General features: G+C 40.1%; 3 protein-coding genes across 3 annotated transcripts; all 3 read left to right on the top strand.

Annotated features, from left to right (window-relative positions):
* Positions 1–234: 234 nt before the first annotated feature.
* On the top strand, positions 235–5,140 carry lingo4b (leucine rich repeat and Ig domain containing 4b). The gene is made up of 3 exons (XM_084709333.1): positions 235–323; positions 1,576–1,681; positions 1,987–5,140. Exon 3 carries the CDS (start codon positions 1,999–2,001, stop codon positions 3,808–3,810), a length of 1,812 nt encoding a protein of 603 aa, XP_084565459.1. The 5' UTR covers positions 235–323; positions 1,576–1,681; positions 1,987–1,998; the 3' UTR covers positions 3,811–5,140.
* Positions 5,141–7,410: 2,270 nt separating this feature from the next.
* LOC146301148 (semaphorin-7A) lies at positions 7,411–17,722 on the top strand. Its single transcript, XM_084709343.1, has 14 exons — positions 7,411–7,489; positions 9,132–9,271; positions 9,869–9,931; positions 10,457–10,552; positions 10,717–10,822; positions 11,517–11,624; positions 11,940–12,079; positions 12,370–12,548; positions 12,807–12,915; positions 13,162–13,363; positions 14,113–14,228; positions 14,611–14,783; positions 14,880–14,935; positions 15,102–17,722. The coding sequence occupies exons 1-14, from the start codon at positions 7,411–7,413 to the stop codon at positions 15,446–15,448; spliced, it is 1,914 nt and encodes a 637-aa protein (XP_084565469.1). The 3' UTR covers positions 15,449–17,722.
* A 2,396-nt stretch (positions 17,723–20,118) lies between these two features.
* Positions 20,119–27,789, top strand: tlr18 (toll-like receptor 18). Its single transcript, XM_084709322.1, has 4 exons — positions 20,119–20,243; positions 23,110–24,111; positions 24,277–25,456; positions 25,562–27,789. The coding sequence occupies exons 2-4, from the start codon at positions 23,117–23,119 to the stop codon at positions 25,973–25,975; spliced, it is 2,589 nt and encodes an 862-aa protein (XP_084565448.1). The 5' UTR covers positions 20,119–20,243; positions 23,110–23,116; the 3' UTR covers positions 25,976–27,789.
* The last annotated feature ends 46 nt before the right edge of the window (positions 27,790–27,835 follow it).

The following is a 27,835-nucleotide window of genomic DNA, read 5'->3' as shown; positions in this document are numbered from 1 at the left end:
GCTAGTCTCTGTCTTTCGCAAGTCGACATCGGGGGATCAACACGTTTAATTCGCGCGAGCCCTTCCCAGTATTACATACAAAGTAAATACGGTGTTTGAAAGGCTGGGGGGAGGGGAGGTGTTCCAAACATTTGAACCCAAGTGGTGGATTATGAGTCAGTGCTTCCAGTCTCTATAAGAACCAATTGCGTGAATAGCAGGGGTGGCACAAGATAGTGGTGCTCTGGGACTGTTGGCACACTCTGGCAGATACACTCAGTGAGAGCAGACAGAGAGGAGCTATCTGTTAAATTGTGGGCCCTGAGAGATCTCCACCTCTACAGGTTTGACTAAAATTGTATATTTCTTACTAGACATACACATTTTGTACTTGAATCGATTTACTGGATTGATTGCTAATGTGCATCAACTGTAGATTTTTGATCTGGGATCTATTATAGTGGTAATGTTTTCCAATGTTTTTTCTGGTCACTAACCAAGGGACCAGCTTTGTTTTTCTTAGGTTTGACTTGATTTCAGGTCTTGAATTTATGTTTTAGAAATGCAATAAATGAGTCAGCTCATTGTCGTCTTTATAAACAACCATCGGTCTCACAAGCACAGGGACAGAGACAGTGTATAGCGAAAATGAAAATAACAAAACTAGACCTAGTTTTTGTTTTTGATATTGACATGCAGTGCAAGTAGCCTGGTATTGCCAGACCAATTAGCAAATGTATATTAATCTGGAGCCTCTCAGTACCTTTTCGACATCCAAGGGTCATTTATCAACTCCAAACAAAATTCCTCTGAATGCAATTGATAGATTCAATCAATCAGAGCAACAAAACATAATCTTGTTTTTTTTTTACAAAAAGGCCTCATATATGCACTTCCTGTACAGTCATATTAAACACACCCCATATCAAATACATGGTTGTGGCCCAGTACTTCTCATGCTGTAGGAGAATCTGTTTGAATGGAAGGGTGCCAAGACAGATCGGCTCGAGTAAATAAACCACAAGCTTGCAGACTGGTCTGGTTCCAAGACCACAGTGATTTCACAATGTTTGCGGGGAAAAAAAACGTGTATTGCAAATGTTGAATTGTATGGAATGTGGAGTTTTTTATATTTTAAATCAGCGTGCTGTTTATGTGCGTAAACAAATGCCGTCCCCCGCCTTTTCATGTCTCTAGCCCTAACCTCAGTTGGCCTTTAAGATGCAGATGCTTGGCCAAGGGGCGAAACTCCCATACCAACTGGTCCCTGTCAGGGCTTTTAGAGACCATTAGTAAACATGGGCCAGGATGCATAATGGCATTTTCAGTGGTGGGTGCTTGAAACGTAAACATAAAACCTTCCAAGTATAAAGTGTGCTATGTTTTGTGCATTACAAATGTGGGGCAAAACTAATCACCGAATCATGACATCTGCTTTGAGCTTTACTAACCTACTTTTTCTTAATCCATTTTATTTATTAATTTTTACATTTGTTTGTCTAAAATACTTTTAACACTTGTGCATTCATTGTTATATGTTCATTCACAGTTTGATTTGGCTGTTTAAACTTAATATTCTAATTTTTTTTTCTCCAGGTGATTTCTAAGGGCATGCTTTTAGCAGAAACAAAACTCCTTACTCCAGTCAGATTCCAACTTGACTACAACTGGTTATGAAAACCTGCACCTCTAGATTTAATTGGTGAGCCATTCAATAGTACCTTATTACAAAATCTATTTGTATACATTTGTAGACATATAAGACATGAAATTTAACTTTGATAATGATTAGTATATTAAAAAAAAATTAAAACAAATTTTGCAGCAGAAGGATGTTGATTGTTTTCATCCGATGTCCTGTACAGGGGGTGTTGGCTCTGGTTAGTATTAGCCACCTACTGGTGGAAAGTATCGAGTTCTAGTTAGAAACACCTGCACAAAAAACGTAGTATTCCACTTTAACCTTTCATGTTTTTTTTTTCATGTTCATGTTTTTTCCTTTCTCAGGCAGGTGGAAAGATGTTTATGGAGTCTGTCGTTCGATTGGGAGCATGGAGCATCCTGCTCCATTTTGGATTGGGTGTGTCAGCGGGGTTCTGTCCACCTCGGTGTGTGTGTCGCCCTGACACTATGGAAGTGAACTGCTCAGGCAAACACCTAACCTCAGTGCCTGAAAGCTTACCCAGTGATATGAAGCGATTGGACCTGTCCCAGAATAAGCTAAAGACACTGGGTCGTCGCCAGTTCTTGGGGCTCACCCAGCTTCAGGAGATGGACCTGAGTGACAATGTCATCTCAATGATTGAGGTTGAGGCTTTCCAGGGCCTGCAAAACCTCAGGATTCTTCGTATTAAGAATAATCGTTTAAAGATCATTCCTGTTGGGGTCTTTTCGAGCCTATTCAGTTTGCAATTCCTGGACCTCAGTGAAAATGAGATCCTGGTCTTCCTTGACTACACCTTCCGAGATATGGGGAACTTGCAGTTGCTAGAGGCTGGGGAGAATGACCTGGTGTTCATCTCCCAGCGGGCGTTCACTGGCCTGCAGAACTTGCAGGAGCTTAACCTGGACCGCAGCAACCTAACCTCCATCCCCACAGAAGCGCTGTCCCAGCTCCAGAGCCTGACACGCCTCCGCTTACTACGCCTCACCATCTCATCGCTTCCCAACAATGTCTTCCGCAAATTGCACCGCCTGCGTAGCCTGCTGATCTCCCACTGGCCCTTCTTGGATACGTTGGCCAGCAACAGTCTCATTGGCCTCAATCTGACCTCTTTGGTCATCAGCAGCAGTAACCTCAGCGCTGTTCCTTACTCTGCCCTGCGCCACCTCGTATACCTGCGCTATCTAGACCTGTCCTACAACCCCATTACCAACATCCAGGGCAATCTGCTAGGGGACTTGTTAAGGCTGCAAGAACTGCACCTGGTTGGGGGAAACCTGCTGAGAATCGAGCCTGGGGCCTTCAGAGGACTTGCTTACTTCCGGGTGCTCAATGTTTCCTCCAATCAGCTCACCACCTTGGAGGAAGGCGCCTTTCACTCCGTAGGGAACCTCCAGGTTCTCCGACTAGATGGAAACCCACTGGCATGCGACTGCCGTCTGCTCTGGATCGTCCGAAGGCGGTTCCGCCTGAATTTTGATGGACGGCAACCCACTTGTTTGTCTCCTGATATGGTACGAGAGAGGGAGTTCCAGGGGTTCTCGGAGAAGGAACTCCCAAGAGTGTTCATCTGCCGGCCAAGCCGCATCATAGACCGCAGAAGACAAGAAGCCAACGTAGAGGAGGGCACCAACATACTGTTCTCCTGTAAGGCTGATGGTGATCCAGCACCCACAATCACATGGATTTCAGCCCAGAAGACCCTTCTCTCTCCCACGGGCCGGATCAGGGTGTTGTCTGATGGGACTCTGGAGGTACGCTATGCCCAGGTTCAGGACAGTGGCATGTACCAGTGCACAGCAGGCAATGCAGCTGGCAACGACACCCTGTCTGTCAGCCTGCAAGTGAAGGGGTTCCCGCGAAATCGCACCATGCCCTTTTTTACTGAACAGGGCTGGATCGAGTCTTCCTTCCCACCCACTGCTAATTCCTCTGCCCAGGTGGCTAACCCATACCCATTTGATGCCAAGACATTGATCATAGCCACCACTATGGGCTTCCTTTCCTTCCTCAGCTCTGTGGCCATCTGCTTTGTCTTCATGTTCTTCTGGAGCCAGAGCAAAGGGCAGATCAAACACACGGCCACGATCGACTTTGTGCCTCGCGCCTCCATGGGGGGAGGAGGGGAAGGAGGGGACACTGGTAGGTTCACCATGAAGCTTATCTAAGTCCTCTTAGGAATGGACAAAAGTAATACTGGGGAGCTTTATTGACTATTTAAACCCTTCTGGATTGAGTACTTATTGCGTACACAGATTCACAATGCTCTATAGGAAGTGGTTCTACTTGTGATGATTCTGCCAGGGTATTTAAGGGCAGTAGATGAAAGACATCAGACATGTTAAATTTTAAACTGTTATTTCAATGCACATGCCTCTTCACCTCACATTTTGACACTATCTAGTGATACAAAAGTAGAACACACTTATGAATGAAGCAAGTCTTTTTCAGGGTTGAAAAGATATATTGTGTTTCATACATTTAATTTTTGTTGCAGCATAAAGTTTGTTCCAATTTTTGGGGGAGAGAATTAGAGCGTTAACATATACAAATGACAGCAGTTTTAGATGAAGGATTAGACCAAACATATCAGGTTTGCTTGGTAAATACTGTACAAGTAATCTGAGGTTTGCTCTTGCCAGTACAGGTAAACCAAACATAGACCTTGTGACACCCACAAGGGAGACCTTCAGAGACTGCATTCTTAGGATTTTGTAAGGCACTATGAGACAATTATGCAAACACATGACTGTAGCTAAAAGCCTATAAGTAGCTACATTAGATGTATACGATTATGTACCGTAGCCAAATAGTTAATGCTAACTTCAAGGTAACATTTAGTCACTGCTCATGTTTTGACTATCTAGTATTAAGACTATTACAAGCATTGTGTTATTTTAAAGACATAATTTGTGTGTGGATACTTAAAATTGATGTCCTCGTATTGATTTGTAATTGAGTGTCAAGTGGCTTTTGGCACTGTGTTTATTTTAGTTTGTACATAAGAATGTATACAATTCAATTTCATACTTTTAACAATTTTGCTGGTGCAACTTTGATCGTTTTTTATTTTTTTTTATCGAGAGTTTTCTGCTATTACATGTTCATTCATAAATGCTTTGAAATGTATTCAATTCTTACCCTCACGTAACCTTTATATTCCGTTTTTTCCCAAAAGATCATAAACGTAAATAATTATAAAATGTGCCTGAGTAAGATACTCGCCATGGAGAAGCAATGGAAAACTGTAATCATTATTTTCTTGTGAATTTATGTGAAATATAGGTTGAGGACATTTTCGTTCTCTGGGTTACTCTTTGGCTTAAGTCCAACAGATCAGTGTCTCTTCACTATGCCACTCTCGTTTTATGTATACTTGTAGAACCAAATTGTGTAAATTAATTTAAACATAAGTAATCAAATTTGTTTTTCTATCTTGTTTGTAACGTATCTTCCTTTTGAATTTTAAATGATTAAATGCCTATATTTAAATCTGAATTGTGTGAATGCATTCACTGTACACACACCCATGTACACCCCCTCTGTTCACACCCAAGTCAATTTTAAATGAAAACAATATTTAAATGTTGAGGCATTCAACATTTCCTAGCATAACACAACGTAACTTTAATTCATTTGATTTACTCTGTGTGAACAAATTAAAAATCTCCACTAATGATCAAATCAACATTAATAAACAAACTAGTGTTGTTGCCTCAATGTACACAGATATTAAACCTGTCTTAATTTGTATGATAAATATAAAATGAACGTGTTTGTGCGGTGTGACACTGATTAGACCAGTAGAACTTAACAGACTAGAAGGTTGACATTTAGGTCCACTGACATTCTCCCAATCCAGACAGCTACAAAGCCTTCCCAGCTCTAAGTGGATTCTGTGGACAGTAAATCATTTCCCCCTCCTGCTGTTTCCCAGAATAACCCAGAAAAATTATAATCACGTGTATGAGCAAAGATTTAAACCCTTTTGGATTACCTCTGCATGTCTCAATCTGTTATATAGGTCTGTCTGGTGGCTGCTAACCCACCCGCCTGCTTTGCTCTTCACATTATCTGTTTTAATGCAGTCATTTCCTCACATGGAATTAAAGCCAATGGTCAGCGTACAACTGGCGTTTATAAGCCATAAAATTCACAGCATTGAGGTTTTTTTTTCTCATTGGTGTTGTAAAGTAACTATATACAAAGAGAACTACAATTCTTATTTTCTTGATCTACTAACCTATGGAATGAAAGCCAATGGTCAGCTTAAGACTGGCGTTTATCAACTATAAAATTCACGCATTGAGGTTTTTTTTTTCCTTCACTGGTGTTGTAAAAAAAGAGAACTACAATTCTTATTTTCTCAATCTACTACTGCCATAAATCATGGCAGCCTCTCAGTATAAAACATATTCTAGTGAGAATGCCTATAATTTCGAAATGTTGTACAATGTGTGTCTGTTTAGAAAAGTTCTCCTTGTGCTACATTTTCTCTTCTGACTTGCCACTGAGTGGTGCTTAATATCTATGATTTGAGACCATGGAATCATAACCGTCAACACATTCTTATACATTCTACAGTAGCAAAAATATTTGTATTTACATGAGTTATTCAAAAGTGCCGGGTCGTCATTTTAAGTGAAATGGTTAGCGTTCTTAGTGACTGGATGTTAATGGGGGTAGTCAAACCGGACAATATTACCATGTACAAGTGGGCTGCCAATGTGCATCATGCAGCACTTACAAACAATAAAGGCACTGTTTGCTATGTCTGATTATATCCTTAGAGATATCACAGTACAGTGGCAGGTCAGTCCTTTGGGTTGGCCTATGTAATGCATAAGAAGTGCACTGTAATCTGTAGAAGCCCTCTTTGTTAATGATTAGCAATACTCTCATTCATGGCATAGACTGACACGCACAATTGTTAACGTGAGACTTTTATTTATCTATTGCTATTTAGCATTTTGTCAGCTTTGATAATATTGATGTATACAGTACACTGACCTTTTAACACAATCAAATCCCAGAAATGCACATACAGCAGAATGCTGATTCATTGCTGTTTGGGTCTATTAGAGATGAGTATTGACAGTTATATTGGGCATTTCAATGGTAGCATCACGTGGGTCTGACCTCTTGGTTTCCTGGCTTGATAATCTATGGAGGGACACTGCACCCTGTTCAAAAGCAAATGCACTGACAATTAACAGGGATGGTAGGTTTAAACGACCAAAAAATAAGACCTAGTTGCTCACACAGTTTTATTTCCAGCATTTTTGTTTGGTTAGGTAGTTTCATCCACTCAATTGAAATAGTTTTACATTGTGTCTGTTGCTACATTTTCAATGTATTATTAATTATGATCCGTTTGCCAAAGTACCACCTACGCACAACAATCTTATCACGACCGGCAAATGTGAAATAACGCAACAGGTAGGCTATTTCATTTCATGCCAGGAATAGGGGTGCCAAATGAACGGCAAGCAACGAACGAACAGTGTGGCCGACTTTATCGCGCCCCTTTCCTTCACCCATTTTGTAATGTTTTCAAGGTGGAGCTTGTTACCCCTAGTTCGGCAGACTGGACTGTCGACTAGGCAGACGAGAAGCCATTCATTTGCGTTCGGGATATATCAAATGATTATACCAATACCCACACAAGTCGATAGATAGTTACATTGTAAAAGAAACAGGAATATAAAGTCTGAACGCATTGTTGCAAATCTTTTTGTGACAAGGACACTGTGCTGTGAATCTGAATAATGAAGTACCTCTTGTTGGCATCTCTTTTTTCGATGATTTTTGCCAGGAAGTCTCCTCGGCTGAAATTCGTTGTGCAAGGTATGATACACACAGTATAGAGTTGGGCAGATTTGAGTGGACATTCCGGCAATGACGTGTGTTTGTTGGTGCTTACTGTATAGCTTATAAATATGCTATGCCACTGTAATGGCTATCAGGACATATAATCCATCGAGGATGTAGTTAAGATAGACTAAATGACTAAATTGATGGGTCCACAATTTAAAAGAAAGTGATGCAGTCCAGCTGTATTTTCGTCTATGGTGACAGCCTATACTGTGTTGTGACAGTCTGTAAACGAGCAATAGGCCAAATAGCTTACAGGGAAATGCATTTTAATAAAAAATAGTTCACACAGGCGCAAGCTTTGATCTAGTTAGCCTATGTGTCCTGAACCTGAAAACGAACTTATAGGCCGATGAGCTGTTATGGATATTATTTCATATTGCAACAATATAGTATAGGCTACACACTAACTTTGCGTTGACAGTGTTGAATGATGTCATTCCCAAACCAAGACGTGACCCTAATACAAATTACTTTACCAATATGCAAAGCCCAGGGCATCTTTCAAATAAGTACCCGAGGCTATCCAAAGCTATTGACCATCAGCTTCAACTATCCTCTAGTTAAAATATACCAATGCGCATCTTTGCATGGCAATGTGTTTGCGTGGGTTTTTTGGCGAGTTTGGGGGGGTGTTCTTTTTATTGATAGTCAAGTCATGTGGGGTTCCAAATGAAGGCATATTGCGCACACATTCGCCGGTTAGTCGTCATGGAAACGTTGCTGTTACCAATCAGAACACTTGTGATAATTTTCTCAGGCGGCAAGATGGCTTGTGAGCAATGCTTGACAAAACAGATGTTGGTATCAACCTAAGAAATACTACAACAGTACTGCTATAAGCCTAATTAATCATTTTAATCGGAGGCTGACACATAGTCCAGGCTTTAGCTCGCGCTGGAAAACTGCAATGCAGGTGCACGAGCTGACGCTGGTGGTAGTAGCCTATTGCAGTAGCGGACGTCGTCTTGAGGGCAGAGCAGCAATATAAGCAAGTCCGTAAACATTGTCATCAAAAATGCACGGACACACACACACACACGCACAGCTAATATGGAAATGGGATGCGTCAAAGCCAATTGGCAATTAATCATTCAACTTGAGCCCTCACACCCGGGCATTGTCCGATTTGCAATCAATAGACAGGGCTGTCTCAAGATGGGTAGCGGTCATTACATTGGCGCGGCCACTCTTATTTACTGTGTAAAATCAGCAAAAACCGACTAAAGTACGTGCTTGACCAATTCATACCATGCAATAGATTACCAACCCTACTACTCGAATAATTAGTAGAACAAAATCGATGATAGTGTTTCTTAGTTTTTACTTGCACTTATGCTGCTGGTGTCCAAAGCGGTTTCAGCACCATGGACAGCGCATCCATCGTCCACCCTTTTCTGTTCTTGACACCCAGATGACTCTGAACGGAAAACCTAAAGAAGTCTTGCATTTGCCATCAATAATATATAAGCCTTTTCTGCTATATTAATTGACACTCAAGAAAAAAAATCTAACTGTATATCCCAAACCATTGAATCCTGAACTACCTTAATCAGAATACATGATGTGACATTACATGTTTTGCCATTCTAACTTGATTTTGTGTGACCTGCAGAGTCCCCTAGGTTTCACTTCACGAAACCGGAGAACTACATAACACTGTACCAGCAGCCGGGCACCAATGTGCTGTATGTGGGGGCCCAGGCTGTGATCTATGTGTTGACATTCAGTGACAATGGGGTTCGCAACCTGCAGGTACGGAGGTGGTGACAGTAACACGATAACCCAGTGCAGTGCTACAGTAGTGGGTACTAAATTAGACGATTGCCCCAGTGTTGACCTAGAATGAGGAAAAAAAGAGATGGAAGGGAAAACAGTAGATACAGTGTGTCATGCAGACCATATGAGCCAAATGCAATCTCTATCCAAGTAAAGATAATCATACCCATGACTTCTCAGCAAATACAGGTTAGAGATAATATTGTCTACGTTTTCATGAGCATTGACAGTAGATAAACAGGAACATATTGTGAACATAGCGCCTTGTGTGGTTCATAATGAAAGGCTGTGTTATATTTAGGTCTAGTTTAGTCCATCAAAACATATTATGAGAAAGTCCCCGAGCTGATGAGTCAGGTGGGTGAGCGGGTAGCGCATCGGGCTAGTAATCTGAAGGTTGCCAGTTCGATTCCTGACCGGTGCGCATGATGTTGTGCAAGGCACTTCACCTACTTACCTCGGCGAGAATATCCCTGTACCTACTATAAGTCACTCTGGATAAGAGTGTCTGCTAAATGTGTAAATGTGATGAGTCAAGGCATGAGCTAAGAGTGGCTCATATTGTTTTGCCAGATCCCTGTGGTGACAGATGAGAACACAAAAGCAGCCTGCATGGCCAGGTCAGCACCACCAAAAGTAAGCAATTATCAACGTATCTTAAATGGTGTATCTAAGAGCTACAGTAAATTCATGAATCTAGGGGCTACAGTGAATATAGAAGCAATGTGAAATGCCATCAAAACATCTGTAAAAATAGGTAAAAGATGGCTGGGACTAGAACACATAGGGCCTTCCTTCATTTTCATCCTCACATACTAACTCCAGCTGGAAGTGTACCATATTAGTCAGATGGCTGAGTGATTTGGAAATCGGGCTATTAACAGAAGGTTGCCAGTTTGATTCTCGCAGTGACGTTGACATTGTGTCCTTGGGCAAGGCACATCACCCTAATTGCCTCGGGGGGAATGTCCCTGTACTTACTGTAAGTCGCTCTGGATAAGAGTGTCTGATAAATGACTAAATGCAATGTAAATATAACTTAATTAAAAAGTGGTGGATACGGAGTTAGGCAGTCAATGCTTTCCCTCTACCCCTCACGACACCGAAAAACACATACACACAAGTTTTTACCTCACTTAACTTTCCCTCTCTCTTCTACAGTTGGAGTGTGATAATTTTATCACAGTCATTCAGAAAATCAATGATACATTTGTGGTTTGTGGGACAAATGCTGGAAGTCCTAAATGCTGGCTGTTGGTAAGATTTTTTATGGTTAACCGAACCTCTATAGCCTCACAACTTAATTTAGCGTTTTGCCAACAGTAGCAGGTTAATACTGTAAAATGCTGATAGCTTTACTTGGCTATAAAATACCCATTGGGACAGTTTAAATTATGACCTAATCTCCTCCTTTTAAATAGGTTAATGAAACTGTATTAACAGACGTCCCCACAAATGGGCAGATGACTTCCCCATCTGACATCTCCCCACCCTATCCCTCCCAGAAGTCTGTCAGTTTGTCAGTAGGTAAGAACACACATAACTGTTTCTCTTATTCTACTACAGTATATTGTTCATAATTGTTCATTCAAGATCTGAAATATTCTGAAAATTATTTGTAAGATGGTAGGTCTCTTTTGCCATATTGCTCTGACCTGTACATATCTTTGAGCATTTGAGCACGGTCTTTTACATAAAGATGTGTGGCTTGGTTAGTCAGTTAGCACATATAATCATTTCCACATACCACTGACATATTGACTCATGCTGTATCTACCGAATCAAATAGAAGGATCCAGTAATGAACCCATGAACTAGACATTTTCGAGAGTGTTGCGGCATTCTGATAATGATTGTTCAAACTCAACCATTAGTGTCAGGATTCCAAATGGCTCCTCTTATTGCTATGGAGACAGAGCAATGAGTGAGGTGATTGTAATATGGTTTGAAGCCTGCATAGATTGCAGCAGTCAGTCTAACCCATGTTATTTTCATGTGTCCCCCCCCCTTCTTTCTCATCTTTATTTCTATCTGTCTTCATCCTCTCTCCTTCTACATCCTGCCTTCACTGGTGCACACATACGTTATCCTTCTATCTCTATCTCTTTCTCTTCTGCCCTTTCAATCTCTCACATCACAATGTTCCTGTTTTGGCAAATTCCTTCCCATTTTATCTTCATCTCCCACATATCTTCTACCCCCACCCCCCACCCTGCCTTAGATGGGAGTCTGTATTCTGCTATATCAGCAGTGGGCCATCACACAGGCTCTATCAAACGGACCTTCAGCTCTCAAAAACTCCTGAAGACTGAGAGCAAATGGTTACTGAGTGAGTGGGTGGAAAATGGGGTAGTTGTGATTGGCTGAGAGTGTTGTGTACTGTGGAGCTCTAGAGAGAATGTGGATGGGAAGATAATGAGTACATCTGGGTGGGTGGCAGGACAGTCTTATTCCAAGTGAGAACACCAAATGTCTCTGTAGAATATGTGCTGTAGTAGCGTTTATACCTCAAGGCACTTAAAAGAACAGAATTGCAAAATGTATGCTCTGGTAAAGGTTGACTTCTACAGTATTTATGTCCCAGGCGGGTTAAAATGATTACTTAAAATATTGGAACATTGGAGTAAATACAGACTTGTTGCAGATCCACAGTTTGCAGGAGCAGCGGTAATCCCGGCTTCGCGGAAACATCAGGAAGAGATCTATGTCTTCTTCAGTGAGATCAACAAGACGGCCAGTATGGATGAGGAACCCTACAGGGCCCGCATCGGACGAATCTGCACAGTAAGCACTTTGTTAATCAGTATTTGAATTGTGGTGGATGCTGGGGTGTGGAAATCCACGCTAGGGTGTGGGCATCCTGGATAAACTAAATGATCCCCCATAATAAAGATGTTCAAACGTTGGCTTCCCCATGCTATTTGTGTTCCCCACCACCCCACCCACCATCCTGCGTCCCCCCCAAGACCTCTGATACAATTTGATAAAATGATTGAAATGCAGATCTGAGCCAAACAACTCACAAACATTCGAAACAGTTGATTCACATATAATCCGTTGTGTCAAATATCCAGGTGGATGATGGGGGCATTAAGAACCTACTGGCTGACTCATGGACCACCTTCCAGAAAGCCAGAGTAATGTGTGGAGCTGGCAACACCCCCCAGCAATACAACAAACTGAAGCAAGCTGTGGTGCTGACAGCCCAAGACAAGAGGACCGGCGTCATGTATGGTCTGTTTGCCAACGCGTGGTGAGCTAACTTCTCTGACCCTGGAAACCTTATGCCTACATATGTTATAAACCATGCTTGAATGCAAGAGAGAGAAATGTGTGGTATTAGAGGGAGGTATGTACTTTGGAGATGAACTCTGTAGGTGCGTGTGCTGTAGGTTGAAGGCACTTGTTTAGAGAAAATACACAATTTCACAATGCTTTACAATATCAGCATTATAATTAATTGTTTAGATTCAGTCTGAATAAAATGAACTAAATGTGTTTGTTTATTCAGGGACACAACAGTGATTTGTGCATACTCCATTGAGGTCATTGACCAGGCCTTCTCCACCTCTAAACTGAAGGGTTACAGCAGTCCTCTGATTGGCCATAGACCTGGAACGGTGAGAACTTCATTAATAAGGAAAGAGATTGCACAGGTATCGGTAGTGCATATTGAATGCAGATACTGTCAAATACTTGCAGCTCAGGCTTTTGGGGAGTCTGCGTTTATCACTAGAGTGGAAAACCTGCTATTGTAGACCATACATAAAACACCTAATGAAGTCCTTGTAAAGTCCTTGTACAAAGCCAGCTCTTGTCTGAGCTTTGATTTTATTTTCTCCTTTTAACATCATTCCCTCCACCAGTGTGCCTTCAAAAACTCGACTGCAGCCCACAACCCAAAGAACTTGGGAGTTGTCAGGGACCACCCGGAGATTGAAGATGTGATTCGTCCGGTTGAGGCCACTCCCCTCGACCTGCTGACTGATGACCATATCACATACATCATCACAGACATGGTGCTGGCTGTCAACGATGAGCATTACAGTGTGCTCTACCTGGGAACAGGTGAGTTACGTTTTTTGCTGTGTCAATTATAAATGCTGTTTCCTGCCTTTAAATATGTGAAACGATATATTAGTCTGTGTCATTGTTCTTCTAATAGCAGCCTGATTAAAAGCAGACCTGATTTGTGATGATACTTGCTGTGTCAATGGCCACATTGATGTTGCGACCCTTCAGTTTGGGATCAGGACTTGGCACAGGACTTAGGCCTGGCAGAAATGTGGGATCCTGTGGATCAGATGGGATCCAATACTCATCTAGAATGCTCTTTCTGCCATCTAAAGGTAGCTGACTGAATTGGCTACAATACCACATACTACGCTGCCAGGGTACATCAAGGCATTGTCGAATGAATAATGGAATTGTCCATAGTACTGTCTACCATTCCGTAAGGGTCTTCAGTGTGCTGTGGCTATGGTCAGCTATAGAAAATAAATTGACAAAGCCATGAACAGGCATGGTCCTTGGAGATGCCCTCCAGTGTTAAGGAACTAGAGACTAGATAAGAACTGAAGGATAGCCCTGCTGCTCCTCGAATCTCTGACTGACTGATTGACTGACAAGTGAGTGAGTAATTCAGTCAAGATGGTCATTGACTTTGGAGCAAGTACCTTTTAATGACAATTCAAAAATTGTACTTTATAGTAAACCAAAATGTATTTTTGATAGATTACTTGTTTTACATTTACCTTGTACCATGATTTCATCATGTTTCTCAATTGCTCTCTTTCTCTGGTTGTCTCTATTCACAGAGCAAGGGAAGGTTCTCAAGGTCTTGCATACCATTGAGGAGGCTTTCATCGTATCCCAGTACTCTCTGTTCCACAACGAGGGTCCTATTCTAAGCATGGCCATAGACTCCCAGAAGGTACAGAAAGACTGTCAGTGATGTCTATATATTTCAGTTCTGCTTTAAATGTTGGTGTACAGTCAGAAGTCTGACAAATAGGCTGACAGTTAGAATATGACAACTCCAGTCGAGAGTGGTGACATTTAATCTATTTGGAACAGCATTCTGGCTGGTGTTGTTTTGATGGTCGTCCTCTCTGTCACTGAAAGACACAATTAATTTATTTTTGGCCCTGTCATTACAGTAATGATGGTTACTTGACAGCAACACACTAGGGGCTGTTCAGAGCTAGTTCTAAAGTAAACATGATGTTCTTTTAGTGCTTCTACAGTATAACGTAAACATTGCGTGACTTAATTAGCCCAGTTCTTGTGACACAATTTCCCGTTCCCACTCCCAGGGCCACCTATACGTGGGCACTGCGATGGAGGTCCAACGACTGCCATTGGCTGACTGTGGTCGTTATGGAGACACTTGTAGAGATTGCATTTTGTCTAGGGATCCTTACTGTGGTTGGGATGCTGCCAATAGGAAGTGTATACCCATCCCTCCTGGATACAACATCACTTCTGGGTACCTATTCATACGCAGAACTTCTTGTTGATGCTAATGTGCATATTAGTGATAGCCATTTTTTGCATTTATTGACATATTGTTTGACCCCAACAGAACACTCAGTCAATACCTTGACCGATCAAATGCCTCTATTTGCGGGGATGCTGCTGGTGAGTGAAAGGCAAATGACAAGTGAAAGGACTGATGGAAAAATACATACACCGGATAGATATAGGATACATTAAAGAAGCAAATCATATTTAATGATTCTATTTTAAGTTTGAAATGATAGCAGGGTTAAGGCCAACCATTCTGCTTACTTTCTGACCCTAACAGGTCTGAAGTTGCGCAGGACATCGCCAAAAGAGGTGACCGTAGATGGCAAAAGCGCCGTCTTCCTCCCTTGCCCTGTGTATTCATTCCATGCCCTTTACCGTTGGGAGAAAGACAACTGCATGAAGAACTACCCCTGTTTAATCAGCGGGGACTTCTGTGTGTTGGGGCCAGTCACTGACCTACCCCTAATGGAGGGGATCTTCCGCTGCATGGCCACAGAGAATGGCTACAAGGTGGAAATCATCTCCTACAAGCTGTTGTACAATGGAGGGCCCATAGCTGCCTCCTTGGCCTCCACCCTAGGGTCCTCCCTCTTGCTGGCTACAGTCACCCTCTGGCTGCAGTAACCATCCCCAAAGATTGAGCCAATAATGCCGAACCCTTCCACCCGATTGGCTGCCTCTGGCAGGGATGAAAAGGGGCTACATAATTACGGTAGGTTAGGTTCACAGAGCGAAGAGATAGAGTTTGGACTAAAAGTTTTGTTACCAACAAGAACATTTTTAGGTTTAGATATATAGAAAATGTGAAGTCCAGAAAATGCCATGATAAACTTTCAACAACTGTGTAACACAAGTAACATACCCCATGCATTACATTAACAGTATATTTACAGTACATTTGAAAACATGGTTTGGAGTTGAATGTTGGAAGAAATTATTTAACGATTATCACTTTCTTGTCTCAGTCCATACCATAATAAGTGCTTTGAGAACCTTGCCTTGCTGATTCAATCAAGATACTTTTTATCTTTTGAATTGAGCAATACAAACACTAACACCAGGCCAATTGTATTACATTTCTAAATAGAGCATTTATTTACTTGACATTGCAAGTTTGAATATTATATCTTGAATGCTATTCAACAAAACGTTAATTTTATTAATTCATTCGTCAATTAGTCTTTCAGTATTTGGAAAATAAATAATACAGTATTGAGATTTTTAAAAGCCTTAACAATCTTAGGACACAACCTTAAGCACAATTTGCAGTGGAAGAAAAGAAAAAAAGGAAATGCATAATGCAGAGGACTTGGCCTTGTAAAATTGGCATGGAGAAAGTGTCATATTTTTGACAGGGAAATGGGCATGGGCATCTTCATATATCACTGTGTATTGGCAGGTCCTCAGGCAAATTAGTTGTTGTGTCTTTATTGAATTGTAACCATATCTTAATTACGTGAAACCATTATATACGTGTGTACATTATTGTACAGATGTTCATTCTAAATGAGTTGACAAGACGCTGTTGTATTTTGTAGTTTGCTAGGGGAAAAGCTTGTGATTATACTCATCCTGTGTGTTCAGTATTTTAATGCTCTGCAAACTGCTGATGGCAGTGATACAAACCACTGCTGCCTACTGTATATGAATGTTATTTGTAATGATTTCAGTTCTATGCTATCGGTATACACTTATAATACCTGACTGCTTTGAATGCTTTAACCAGCCTCTTTGCAAGGGGAAAACTGTACGATTGTATCAGTATATGTTGTGACACAATGGATTGATGGATGAATGCTTCTGAAGTAGAACACTTGAAGCATCAACCATACTCTGGAGAGACAGACCATAATGAATGGCTACAATTATTAAGTTGCACATTTGAAAAATGGAACAATTACTCCAATAGTGACTTTCTCTTTCCATCACCTGACCTGAAATATTAATGAAGCCCAAATGTGCCTATAAATGGCACAGAATGTTATCTCATTAAAACACTGATTATCTCAGGCTTGGCCTAGAATGTAACAGTTCTGATGTTGTAGTTGCAATATCATCACACAAAAATCAAGTGCCAACGTATTCAAAAACATCAACTGTTTTTTTTTTGCCATAAAGGCAGGAAAGGCAAAAAACAACAACATTTTGCCCACCATTATTGTGAAACAGTTTTGTACAGCATGCTACCAAGGAATATAGGAAATACATATTTGTTACTAAATATTATAAATAGCTGCCACTGATGGGGAGGCGAATAACAATGTAATAGAACATTGTGACTGCAGAATTCTTCACTTGTGACATGAAATCGGGTAATGTGTTTTCCAAATTTAAATGGCACTATATGTAATTGGTTCTTATAATATCCTTTTTAGGTAAAATTATATTCAAACATTTTAAAAACAAAAATTTAAAATTAGAAATTAAACTTGCATGTTGCCTGCTTGTAAAATAAGTACATACAAAATGAAAACATTACCTGTTGATCTATACCTGTTTGAAATGGCAGAATCTGAGTTAGCTATGAGTTAACTGTGAACTACTGGACATAGACATGCCAATATTCAGTCTTGAGCCAGCTCATGGTCAAGCGACAGGCATTGATAATGATCAAACTGAAGGCGTCTTTCTCTCTGGGGTTGGTTGTTTGTCATCTCCAGGTGGAAGGATGCTTGCTGCGTTGCACAGACACGGGCTACTGACTGTGCCAAAACAAAGCAGCGTCCAGCTGCTTAATCTGCCTGCTGCTTCTTTTACAAATAGCTTGTATTTGTTTGGCCAAGTCCCTTCTGCCAAATTGCCAAATGTCTCTCTTTCTCTCTCTCTCTCTCTCTCTCTCTCTCTCTCTCTCTCTCTCTCTCGCTCTCTCTCTCTCTCTCTCTCTCTCCCTCTCTCTCTCTCTCTTTCTCTCTCTCTCTCTCTCTCTCTCTCTCCTTCTGTCTCCCTGTCTCTCTCTCTCTCCCTTTGTCTCCCTCTCTCTCTCTCTCTCTCTCTCTCTCTTTCACTCTCTCACTATCTTTCTCATTCACCAGTGCAGTATTTGTGTGCATATGTTTCATGGTATTTTAACAAGCGGCACCCAGAACCCTGTATCAGTCCCCTTTGAACAGACACCACTTTCTCAAAGGTTGAAGTAGCCAACACTAATCATGTGATTGAACTGGCATTGCTCACTGCAAAACAAGCTTCTTTACTACCAGGATAAACAACCTAGTGTCAAGGGGTATTGTTAAAAATGATCTATTACTTAGCTGAGCAGACTTGATTGTATTTGGCCTTTTACAGATCTATAAAGGGGTGGCAGTTAACATCTCTACTGGAATTGGGGCTTGTCAATTGAGCACTTTACTAAATGACAGTCTCTTAAGTACTTGCTTTGATTTGAAGATACGGTATGCACAGTTAATTAACTTGCCTGAGAAAGATTGTTGTTAATATCAAGTACCTCACTGTATTGTTACTGTGGATGAACCCCCCAAAAATGTTTCTCTTTTTCTTTTGCACAGATTTGGGTTTAAGTAACCATTGACTACATAATTCAATATTGAGTAGGGCTTTTAAATAGTGTCTTTGCAGCATCATAGATGTCTACGTAAATATTTTAACATGCCAAATAACATGTATTTTTTGTAGTCTGATACTATGAACCGCAATACATATCCATGTAACAGTTCAGTGAGTCCATATGTTTCACTGAACTGAATTTAATTGCAGTGAAAACCAATAAAGTATTCAAATACAGTGTCACTTGGCTCTAGTCTGTTTTTCCATGTTGTGAGAAAGAGAGAATAGTGGTGATGTTGAGATAGCTGAACGTTTGGAAATAATGTGTTTGACAAAATAAACTAAACAGCAACATTGAAAATAAATTATACAACGGAAGGTTGAGACAAAACAGATGCACACAGTAAAACTCAACAATTTGAGACAAAATGGTTGGTACCATAGACTGGTTGGTACTAATGTCATATTGATCTAAGAATCAGCGCCATCTACTGGTTCAGATGCACCGCTGAATCGTGTTGACTTCCATCACAAGCTTGACATTGTGAAATAACATGTCGATAGTACTGTTAAAGGTTTTGAGGAGGCTACGTTTTTTCTAATGGTCAAAAAAGGAGTGATAGACCGTTTTGAATAGGTTATATGGCATTTGAGGCATTTAAGACGGCGTTTCCTATTTTTGCCCTACTCTTTAATTCCATTTGTTGCCTAAGACCTGAATTCATGTGTCATGTTTTTGTCAATATTTTGGTGTGCCAACTAGGGTATGATTTCTTTCTGTGGTGAATGAATGAATACATGATTGAACAAAAATAATTAATTTACCGTAGGAAGATACACACATATTGATTTAACAATTTATTGCTATGGAAATAGGTTTATCTTTGGTAGGCTACCGTGGGGAATTTCCCTGACTTGGAGCAGCGAATGTGAGGAAAATGACATATGTGAATGTGCCAGGGGAAGATTTGTGCACACATATCCAAGGATTCATCAAATAGGCTAATGTCAGGCGCGGACTGTGTTGTTCATTCAACATAAGTTCCTGTAACACTGACTCAACGGAAAAACGATGATTCACCACATGCATGATGCTATATTTAACTTTTTTAACCACTAGGTTTATATAATGTTCAAAATGTACTTAAATAGGCCTATTTAAAACATTTAATCCATTGATGATAATGATTTCAGAATAATACAGACCTACATAGCCTAAGTTAACCAAAGTTATTGGATAAGACTGGTTATTGTGGTTAATCGATATGATCCGTGTTCTACCTCTTGGCTGTTTAATAGCCTAATATGGTGCACCCGCAATTATATTGACAATTTGAAACTGTCTAGTCTGGAACCACCTTAGATCCGATAGATTTAGGTTCATTCACGTCAGGTTTGGTTTTTAATGTTATGGCCGGAGGTAACACAAACTGTAATTGTAGGCACGTTGGGCAAGTACACCAATTTTACTATCACGATTATATCGTGAAGAGATCTAAGCCTTCTAAGACTTCTACTAAGATTCAACTAGGGTTGCCAACTTTGTCACTATGCAATGCCGGACAAAATGTGCGAATTGTTCACGAACGACACATCACGTATTAGCGGTCAATAATTGGCAACCTTAGATTCAACCTACACCATAACAATAAAAGGTGATAGTTCAGTCGAGAAAATACATCCAAAAACATGTGACGTCGCCGTCGGCCAGTTGGCAAAGTCCCACGCATGCCTGAAACAGGAAAAATGTAAAAATGTAGCCTAATGTTCACAGACGCATAATGCCGTGGCATTATCCTGCTCATCGATCACTGTCACTGAAAATTTAATGAATTTACCAAAAATTGTCTACAGACAAAATACATAGCCTACAGTAAGAGTTGAAAGCGATCTTTAATATCGTAGGCTACTTTAGGTGAGTAAAGTTTTTCTTCTTCAAAGAAATATGGCTGAAAGAAAAACAAATTTAGCTAGTTAAAATACAAACACTGCAGAGTTTACCTTGGATTACTTGATATTGGTGTTACTTGCTTGTTGTGATTTCTAAGTAGGCCTACTTTCGAAAAAGTCGAAGAACGTAGTCAAATACATGTGTCAGTGACAGTGTAAAAAGCATTGCGGCGCGATGTATTCGTAACATTCCTCTTGTTAATGAAAAATAGAGTTACACATTTTGTTAACTGCCACGAAGGGCACATTTATGTTCTGTTATATTTGGTTACTGTGTTTAAGATGGTACACTGGGTTTGTAAATTTGTTAACAAATATGAAGGCCCAAGCAATTAAAATGTGTAGCACATGCATTGAAACTTGAAAGAATAAACTGACTAAAGACAGCAGTCAGTTCACTCTAATAAAAACACTCTTAGTTAATGCTCTCTGTGAGAGATTAAAGACTATGAGCCAGAACACTGATTATCAGAATACCAGTAATTGCCCCCCAAAAGAAACAGCGCTCCCAGAAAGATCTGGAATCAAGAAGGAGAAGGACCATGGTGGGATGCAAGAGTAGGAACAAATGAGTGACATGTAGATCATGGTTGAATTTTCTGGATAATGTCACCTATTTATTAGTCTCAGGTTTGTTTAGTCATTTGCATATTGGAACTAGGTGTGAGATTCACTGATGGGTATCAGTGATGTGTATGATCATGACAGATTAAGTCAAGCTTTGCTCTTTAAATCTCAGTCCTATAAGGACAGTCTGAACAGTATGCGGCTGCATGCACCCTTAAAGATAAGGAGAGCATCACAAAGACAAAGCAGCGTTATGAAGCTGGAACTGAAAAGTCATTATTTTAAACAATGAGGCCGATTGTACCCGATACAGCAAAACTGAAATACCCCTGCTATGTGCCAAGGAATGATTTTTTCAGAGGATTAGATATATCTATTACACATACCCAATTGCAACACCTCATTCTCAATGAAAAGCTGATTGTTAAGAGAATAAGCTTAAAATAGTACATCTAGTACACCTTCTGGTAAGTTCTCCTTAGTTATTTTCTTCCTTTCAGAGTTAAATATTATAAACCGTATCAGATATTAACATTGTTGGATAGCTAAGAGTAGAAACATTGATCTCCTCATGGAGGAGAAACAAGTTATATCATATTAGAAACAAAATGGGTATGACATATAGATTTTCATAATAAATTAATGTCTTGTCAAACATTTGTAGACCCCAGTTACTGTAGACCAATCATGGTGAGTGCAAACACAAACACTAGCAGCCAGGTGAAGTTTAATTTCAATACAGTTCACTTCAGTTTACTCAACACAGAATTCTCAACATTCCTCTCGCAAAGGATGGTACATTTCTTGGAAGTATTCCAGATGTCTGGAGACTCATAAGTCTAAGACCAAATGTCTCCCAGCAGAGTTTGCTCAGTTTGTTCAGTTTTTTGTTTGCACAGTTTTATCAAGTAAGGCGTGCGTTTTATGAAGTTTTAAAAACTTGTCATTACCTTTTTCATAATTTATGATACAAATAAAGAATTATAAGTATTTCCCACAAATACTTCAATTGGCAATTTATCAATTCCAATTGGCAAACTTTGTTGGCATGATGACTAAATATAATAGTTACATTTTGAAATCAAGCTAATCCTAAAACATTACATTAAACAAACATGTTTCCACTATCAGAGGTTCAGAAGTTCTGCAAGTTAATGTTCATCCGAGGGTTTATGAACTTCAACAAAACACAATAATGTAGCCATCAATATTATTAATAAATGTATGTTATATCTCTGGTAATTATTGTAGTTAACAATTCCAGGTTGATTTATGATAAAAGATCGTGCTCCTAACTCAAACACGTCGTGTTTGAGTATAGTATTATATACATTGTGTTACGATTTCACATATGATCAAAATGCATGCCGACCACTGGATACAGGCCTAATTACAAGAAATACCCCGCCCAGAAAAGTTAATCAGTTACAGTATCTAGTTTAGCTCAGCACTGAAAGGTGTTCCTGTAAGTTGAGAATAGATAACAGGAATATCAATATACACAGTATACTTCAATACAAAGTCTTACTATGGTAGTATTAAAGCCAAACACACATACATCTTCCTCAGATGCTGAAAGCATCAAATTACAATGCAATATAAGTTCTAAATAAAAATGATGGCTAATTTAGTCATGTATCGCAGCAGGTACCCATTGTTTCACATTAATAGATGCAGGCTATGTCAATAGCATTGAACTAGGTTAAAAGCTCAATGTTTAACCTAATTTTACCATGACAACGGAAGCAATAAATCTGTGAACTTTCCATATGAATGGTTATAAATATTTATCTCCTTCTGCTCAGACTGGTCTGGATTTAAGATGTACTGCGCTTGTTCTACATCATGCTAAAACGTGACAGTCTCCATGTGACTTTATTGCCTAAGATAGTTAGAGCCCTAGACTCACTGTATAAATATGACAGGATTTTATGATTAGAGGAATCTGATGATATGAGCAGTCTGCCTAACAGACCTAAGTAGAATGCGTCTCAAACTGGTAGGTATCCGAAGAGAAGTGAGTAGAGCAGAGTATTCAAAATAATCTCCTTTTGTCAGCATGTGAAGATACTGTAAATGCTTGTTTGGATTGTAAACATTTTGACAGACCTACACAGGTTTTTGTTAAAAGAAAATTGTATAATTACAGATATTACAATTCATATAATTTATAGGATTTATTTATAGAGGATGTGTTTTGTTCTTTTTTGATTATGTTTATGTGCTATTTTGATTTAATTCCACTCGTATTGATTTATTTGCAGATGCAGAATGATGGTGCTACATTTTTTGTGGTTCAGTCCTTTACTTTTAGGAATACTTACTTCACCATTGCCAAAACTGTCGCCAACCACCAGTTTAAATGAAGATAGACAGCCCTGTTACATCTTCAACTCTGGTCGCTCTGCCGACTGCCTTGGCAGACGACTGGATCACGTTCCATGGAAGCACATGCCTTCCACTCTTGTCGAAGTTGACCTCTCCTATAACGAACTTCCTGCTGTCCTTATTAATGATTTCTCCCACCTCCCTAACCTTCGGATCCTTCAGCTGCAGTACAACAACATTTCACTTATTGAGGATGATGCCTTCCAGTTCAACCTCCTCCTGGAGCACCTCGACCTGTTCAACAACTCCCTAAGGGAAATTCCAGCCAGAGCCTTGCAGCCCCTCAATAATCTAAAACATCTCTTCATGTCTAATAACATCTACCAACATGCCACCCTAGCCACCAGCTTTTCTAGATTCCTCCACCTACAGACTCTTTCCATGGGTGGTCCCCTTGTTCAGGGTCTAAATAAAGGAGACTTCCATCCAATGAAAAACATAAAACTACGGAGTTTTGCTATTAAGTGTTCGTCCAATCTAAGTTACTATGAACCTGGCAGTTTGGAGGTCATACAGACACAGTTTATGGGAATTGACATGGCTATAGATCAAAGACCAAATGCTCTGACTATGATGTTGCAAGACCTGGCCAACAAGACTTTCACTGTCCTCCAATTCAGAAATCTCTTTGAATTTAAGTATTACATGGGAGAAAATGATATTTTTAGTGGTCTGAAATATATCAGTGCCAATCAGCTCTTGTTTCACAGAGGCAAATACAATGAGAATCTCTTGAGGATGGCTCTGGTGAATCTTCAAGTCAGCCCAGTTAAAATGCTGAGACTTCAGTATATTGACTTTGCCCGTTCACCAACCTTTGAGGATAGTGGCTTAGAATCCAGTGTGACCGACCTTTCACTGGACAGACTAGATCTTTGGTAAGTCTGTTCATGTCAAAAGCACTTTCAAATCGGATGCATGTTTCATAGGAGAAACATATTTAACTTTTGTTTTGTCTTGATGTACTATGAATTCTGTGTATTTTGCAAAAAGATGTAGCAAGAATTTTTGATCTAACTATAAATGTTTTTGTGCATCTTCAGGCATATCAGTAATCCAGATATCTTGCGTTTTGACTGGCGCTTCACCTGGTTCAACAAAATTAGACAGTTGTCCATCCAAAATGTCAACTTCAACTTTGTGCCTTGCGACGCTTGGCTTCAGATGTCTCACGTGGAGGATTTGGATGTCTCCAACAACAGACTGTTTGACAATGCTCTTTTCAATCAACGCTGCGAATACTATGGCACAATGCCATCTCTTCGTTCCTTAAATCTAAGCACCAACTATCTCACCAGCCTGAGAGACATATCTTCACTAACCAAGGAGTTCCGACTGCTACAGGTATTGGATGTCAACAATAACCAGCTAGGATCAGCTGAGAAGAGTACAAAATGTGTCTGGAAACAGAATATCACTCATTTGATTGCTCACCATAACCCATTTGAAAGTGATGCCCTACAGTGTCTTCCCACCACAGTGCAGTTTCTTGACCTCTCATACTGTGACCTGGATCAGCTGAACATTCATTACTTTGAGAGAACCACTCGCCTTAAAGAACTACTACTCAGTGGGAACAAGATTAAGTTCATTCCGTCAGATTGGAAAAGCTCCTCACTACACTCTTTGGCATTAGATGGTAACTCTTTTGGGCTCATCAGCATGGCTTCCTTTCAGAAAATGCCTCAATTGTCTCAGTTGAGGGCTGGGAACAACCCTTATCATTGCACCTGCGATCTTCACACCTTTATCCAAGACAACATGTCAAAGGGAAAGGTCAACATCACTGACTGGCCTATAAACTACAAATGCTACCACCCAGAGGCTCTACTTAATACATTAATAGCAGAATATTTCCCTGGTCACGTGGCCTGCGATATCAGGCTGGTTGTCATCATCTGTGTAGTCGTTACAGCAACAGTGGTCCTAGTGCTGATGTTATTGTGCTATCAATTTAATGTTGCCTGGTATATCAAAGCTACTTATCAGATTATAAGAGCCAAATATAGAGCACATAAGGAAGGAACAGCAGAATCCCAGACTTTTGCCTATGACGCCTTCATCTCCTACAGCCACTATGATGCTGACTGGGTTAGGGACCAACTTTTGCCCTGCTTGGAAACCAGCAAGCCACCCTACAACCTCTGTATCCATGAGAGGGACTTCATGCCAGGAAAATGGATTATTGACAACATCATTGAAAATATAGAAAACAGCGGCAAGGTATAGGCATACCAGAACAAATACAAAATTACAAATCAGAATACTTTCTTTTTTGTTTTCTAGTATGTTAAACTTTGTTTTCTTAAATATTGTTTTCACCCTCAGGTAATCTTTGTTCTTTCCCGTCACTTTGTGGACAGCGATTGGTGCAACTACGAACTGTATTTTGCCCAGCAGAGAGCCATCGGCAAGACCTTTAGTGATGTTATTCTGGTGGTAAAAGAGCCTATTGACCCAGAATCCTTGCCCAGCAAGTATTGTAAGCTCAAGAAGATGCTGCACACCAAGACCTACATTGAGTGGCCCCAGCAAGCCAATCAGCAGGCCTTCTTCTGGGCACAAGTTAGAAGTGTTCTTGGCAAGCCCTATCTGACTAGAAAGCAGGAAACTCCTAGTGTTAGTAGAAAGGTCTCCTCAGTTGGTTTTGTATCTATTATAGAGCTCCCCCTAGAGGAGGGAAAGCCTGAAATAGCTATCAACCAGCCAAAGAGAATAGAAGAACAAGAGGCAAAACTCTGATGCTCTTTTGGTAACAGCCACTAGGTGGTGCTTCGGTAGTTGGAACGTTCTATTGGCTTTACATTCTTGTCAATATAAGTTCTTTGACCCAGCTAAATGAAGAGGGAGAGTTCCAAAGAGAAAATTTCACTGAAGACGGATTGTCTTTTAGTGAGCAGTACAGAGATTAACATCCAGAGGTCTAATCCTGTAGTCAGTCAAAGAGCCACATAAGGAATACAGAATGCATTTGTGTGTACGTACCGGCTTGCTTAGAGCACAATATAATCAGCAACAGAAGCTGGAGAAGCGTCTGTAGCCATCACAAGCCAAAGAAGGAAAGTATGTTGCTCCTTATACTTGCCCTGAGATTACCTCTGTCTTTACAGAGTTGCTTATTGGCCATTCTGTGTCAGATTGAAGTTGGATGTGCTTTCTATAAATGGCAATCCCAGCCAATATCTTGTTGAGATGACTGAAAATAACACAATTACCCCAGTGGCCATCAATCGTTCATGCCACCCAGGGCAGAGAAGCAACCTTTTCCACTCTGAGAGAAACAGGCCGTTGACAGGTATTGAAAAGCTCAAATGGGATCTTCTCTGTCGCACTTGTGGATAACAAGCAAGGTGCCAGTGACATGTGGTGACAGCTGTTACACAGCACTGGTAGACTCCCACCCTTGGATGCCTCCCATCTCGCACAAGCTGAATATAATCTGTTTTGCTGGGTGAAAACACAAACAAACTGTATACAATCTCTGCTGGGTAAAAAGGTACATACGCTGTTGAGGAATGTCATCTGTCAGGGTAAAGGGCATGCATGCCACATATATGATGGGAAGTCATGCAGATGTTTTCATTAAGTGACATATGGGACCAGCCTGCTGATTTTCCACATTCTTGAGACTTGATGAGGCCTATCTAATTTTTTTTTCCAATATGTTCTGCAATAGTATTTTACAAAAGTCTGTATGTTTATAATAATATCTTAAAACAGCATTTCACTCAAATATATTTGTTATCATTTGACTCAGAAGACCAGTAGATGACATCATTTCACAATCTTTGGTGAATTTGTAGAGTTACGCACAAGAAGAGTAGAACCATCACAGAAACTGGCAGACATGTTGGACATCAGACTGAACATTTTGTTCTGTTATACTTTGCACTGTATGTATTTATACAAATGTTTATATTTTTGAAATTGTTGACATTTCCAGATGACCCTTCATACAAATATTCTGCTTACATTTATTTAGAAAATGGTGTTCATTGTGTTGATCATTTTTACTAAAACAAATACACAGGTTGTTAGAAGTTCACATTCTTGGTTTTACTGGAGCTCAATCAGTAATAAGAGATGCCATCTTCAGTTTCCAACACAAAAGGGAAAGGTATCTGGGTTACTAAGGTCGGCATTTACTCAAGTGAGGTCACTCCAGCCAGCCCAGAGCCCAGCTATTGTGGCCATGACATGACTACAGCTAGATAAATGATTTCCACCAAGACTCATTAGTTCTGCATACAGCTAATCCTGTCATGTAAAGTGAATTGCACTGCAACAGAAGTTCAACTGAATGACATGTAAATGCTTGCTTTGCATTGAATAATCTACCCCGGAAGTTCAAGTTTAAGGCAGTATTTTATCAGCATTGAATTTGCATCATCCTTATGAAAATAAAAGGTATGGCTTAGTTAACAATATAATAAACGATAAATTTTTGTAGGCCAACATAAACGTTAATTCACCTTTTGTAGCTCTAAACCATGTAATTTGCCACGTTTTTAAAGTAAGATCAAATATGTGTATTTTACGTCCTGTCATTTAAAATAAAACTCAAATTCCAAAATAATATCAAACTATACCGTAGACCTACTT

Source organism: Hypomesus nipponensis, chromosome 2, assembly GCF_054491055.1.
Source record: "Hypomesus nipponensis isolate SF chromosome 2, ASM5449105v1, whole genome shotgun sequence".
In the NCBI taxonomy this organism is placed as follows: Eukaryota; Metazoa; Chordata; class Actinopteri; order Osmeriformes; family Osmeridae; genus Hypomesus; species Hypomesus nipponensis.
Note: the sequence above shows the minus strand (reverse complement) of the source record. Positions and strands in the feature narration are given on the sequence as shown.

What these genes read in the sequence shown, in the direction of transcription:
- lingo4b (XM_084709333.1), top strand. Translation starts at nt 1,999, where the DNA reads ATGTTTATGGAGTCTGTCGTTCGATTGGGAGCATGGAGCATCCTGCTC.
- LOC146301148 (XM_084709343.1), top strand. Translation starts at nt 7,411, where the DNA reads ATGAAGTACCTCTTGTTGGCATCTCTTTTTTCGATGATTTTTGCCAGG. An exon ending in GGATACAACATCACTTCTGG is followed by an intron (nt 14,784 to 14,879) that starts GTACCTATTCAT and finishes TGACCCCAACAG; the next exon opens with AACACTCAGTCAATACCTTG. An exon ending in TATTTGCGGGGATGCTGCTG is followed by an intron (nt 14,936 to 15,101) that starts GTGAGTGAAAGG and finishes TGACCCTAACAG; the next exon opens with GTCTGAAGTTGCGCAGGACA.
- tlr18 (XM_084709322.1), top strand. Translation starts at nt 23,117, where the DNA reads ATGATGGTGCTACATTTTTTGTGGTTCAGTCCTTTACTTTTAGGAATA. An exon ending in CTGGACAGACTAGATCTTTG is followed by an intron (nt 24,112 to 24,276) that starts GTAAGTCTGTTC and finishes GTGCATCTTCAG; the next exon opens with GCATATCAGTAATCCAGATA. An exon ending in ATATAGAAAACAGCGGCAAG is followed by an intron (nt 25,457 to 25,561) that starts GTATAGGCATAC and finishes TTTCACCCTCAG; the next exon opens with GTAATCTTTGTTCTTTCCCG.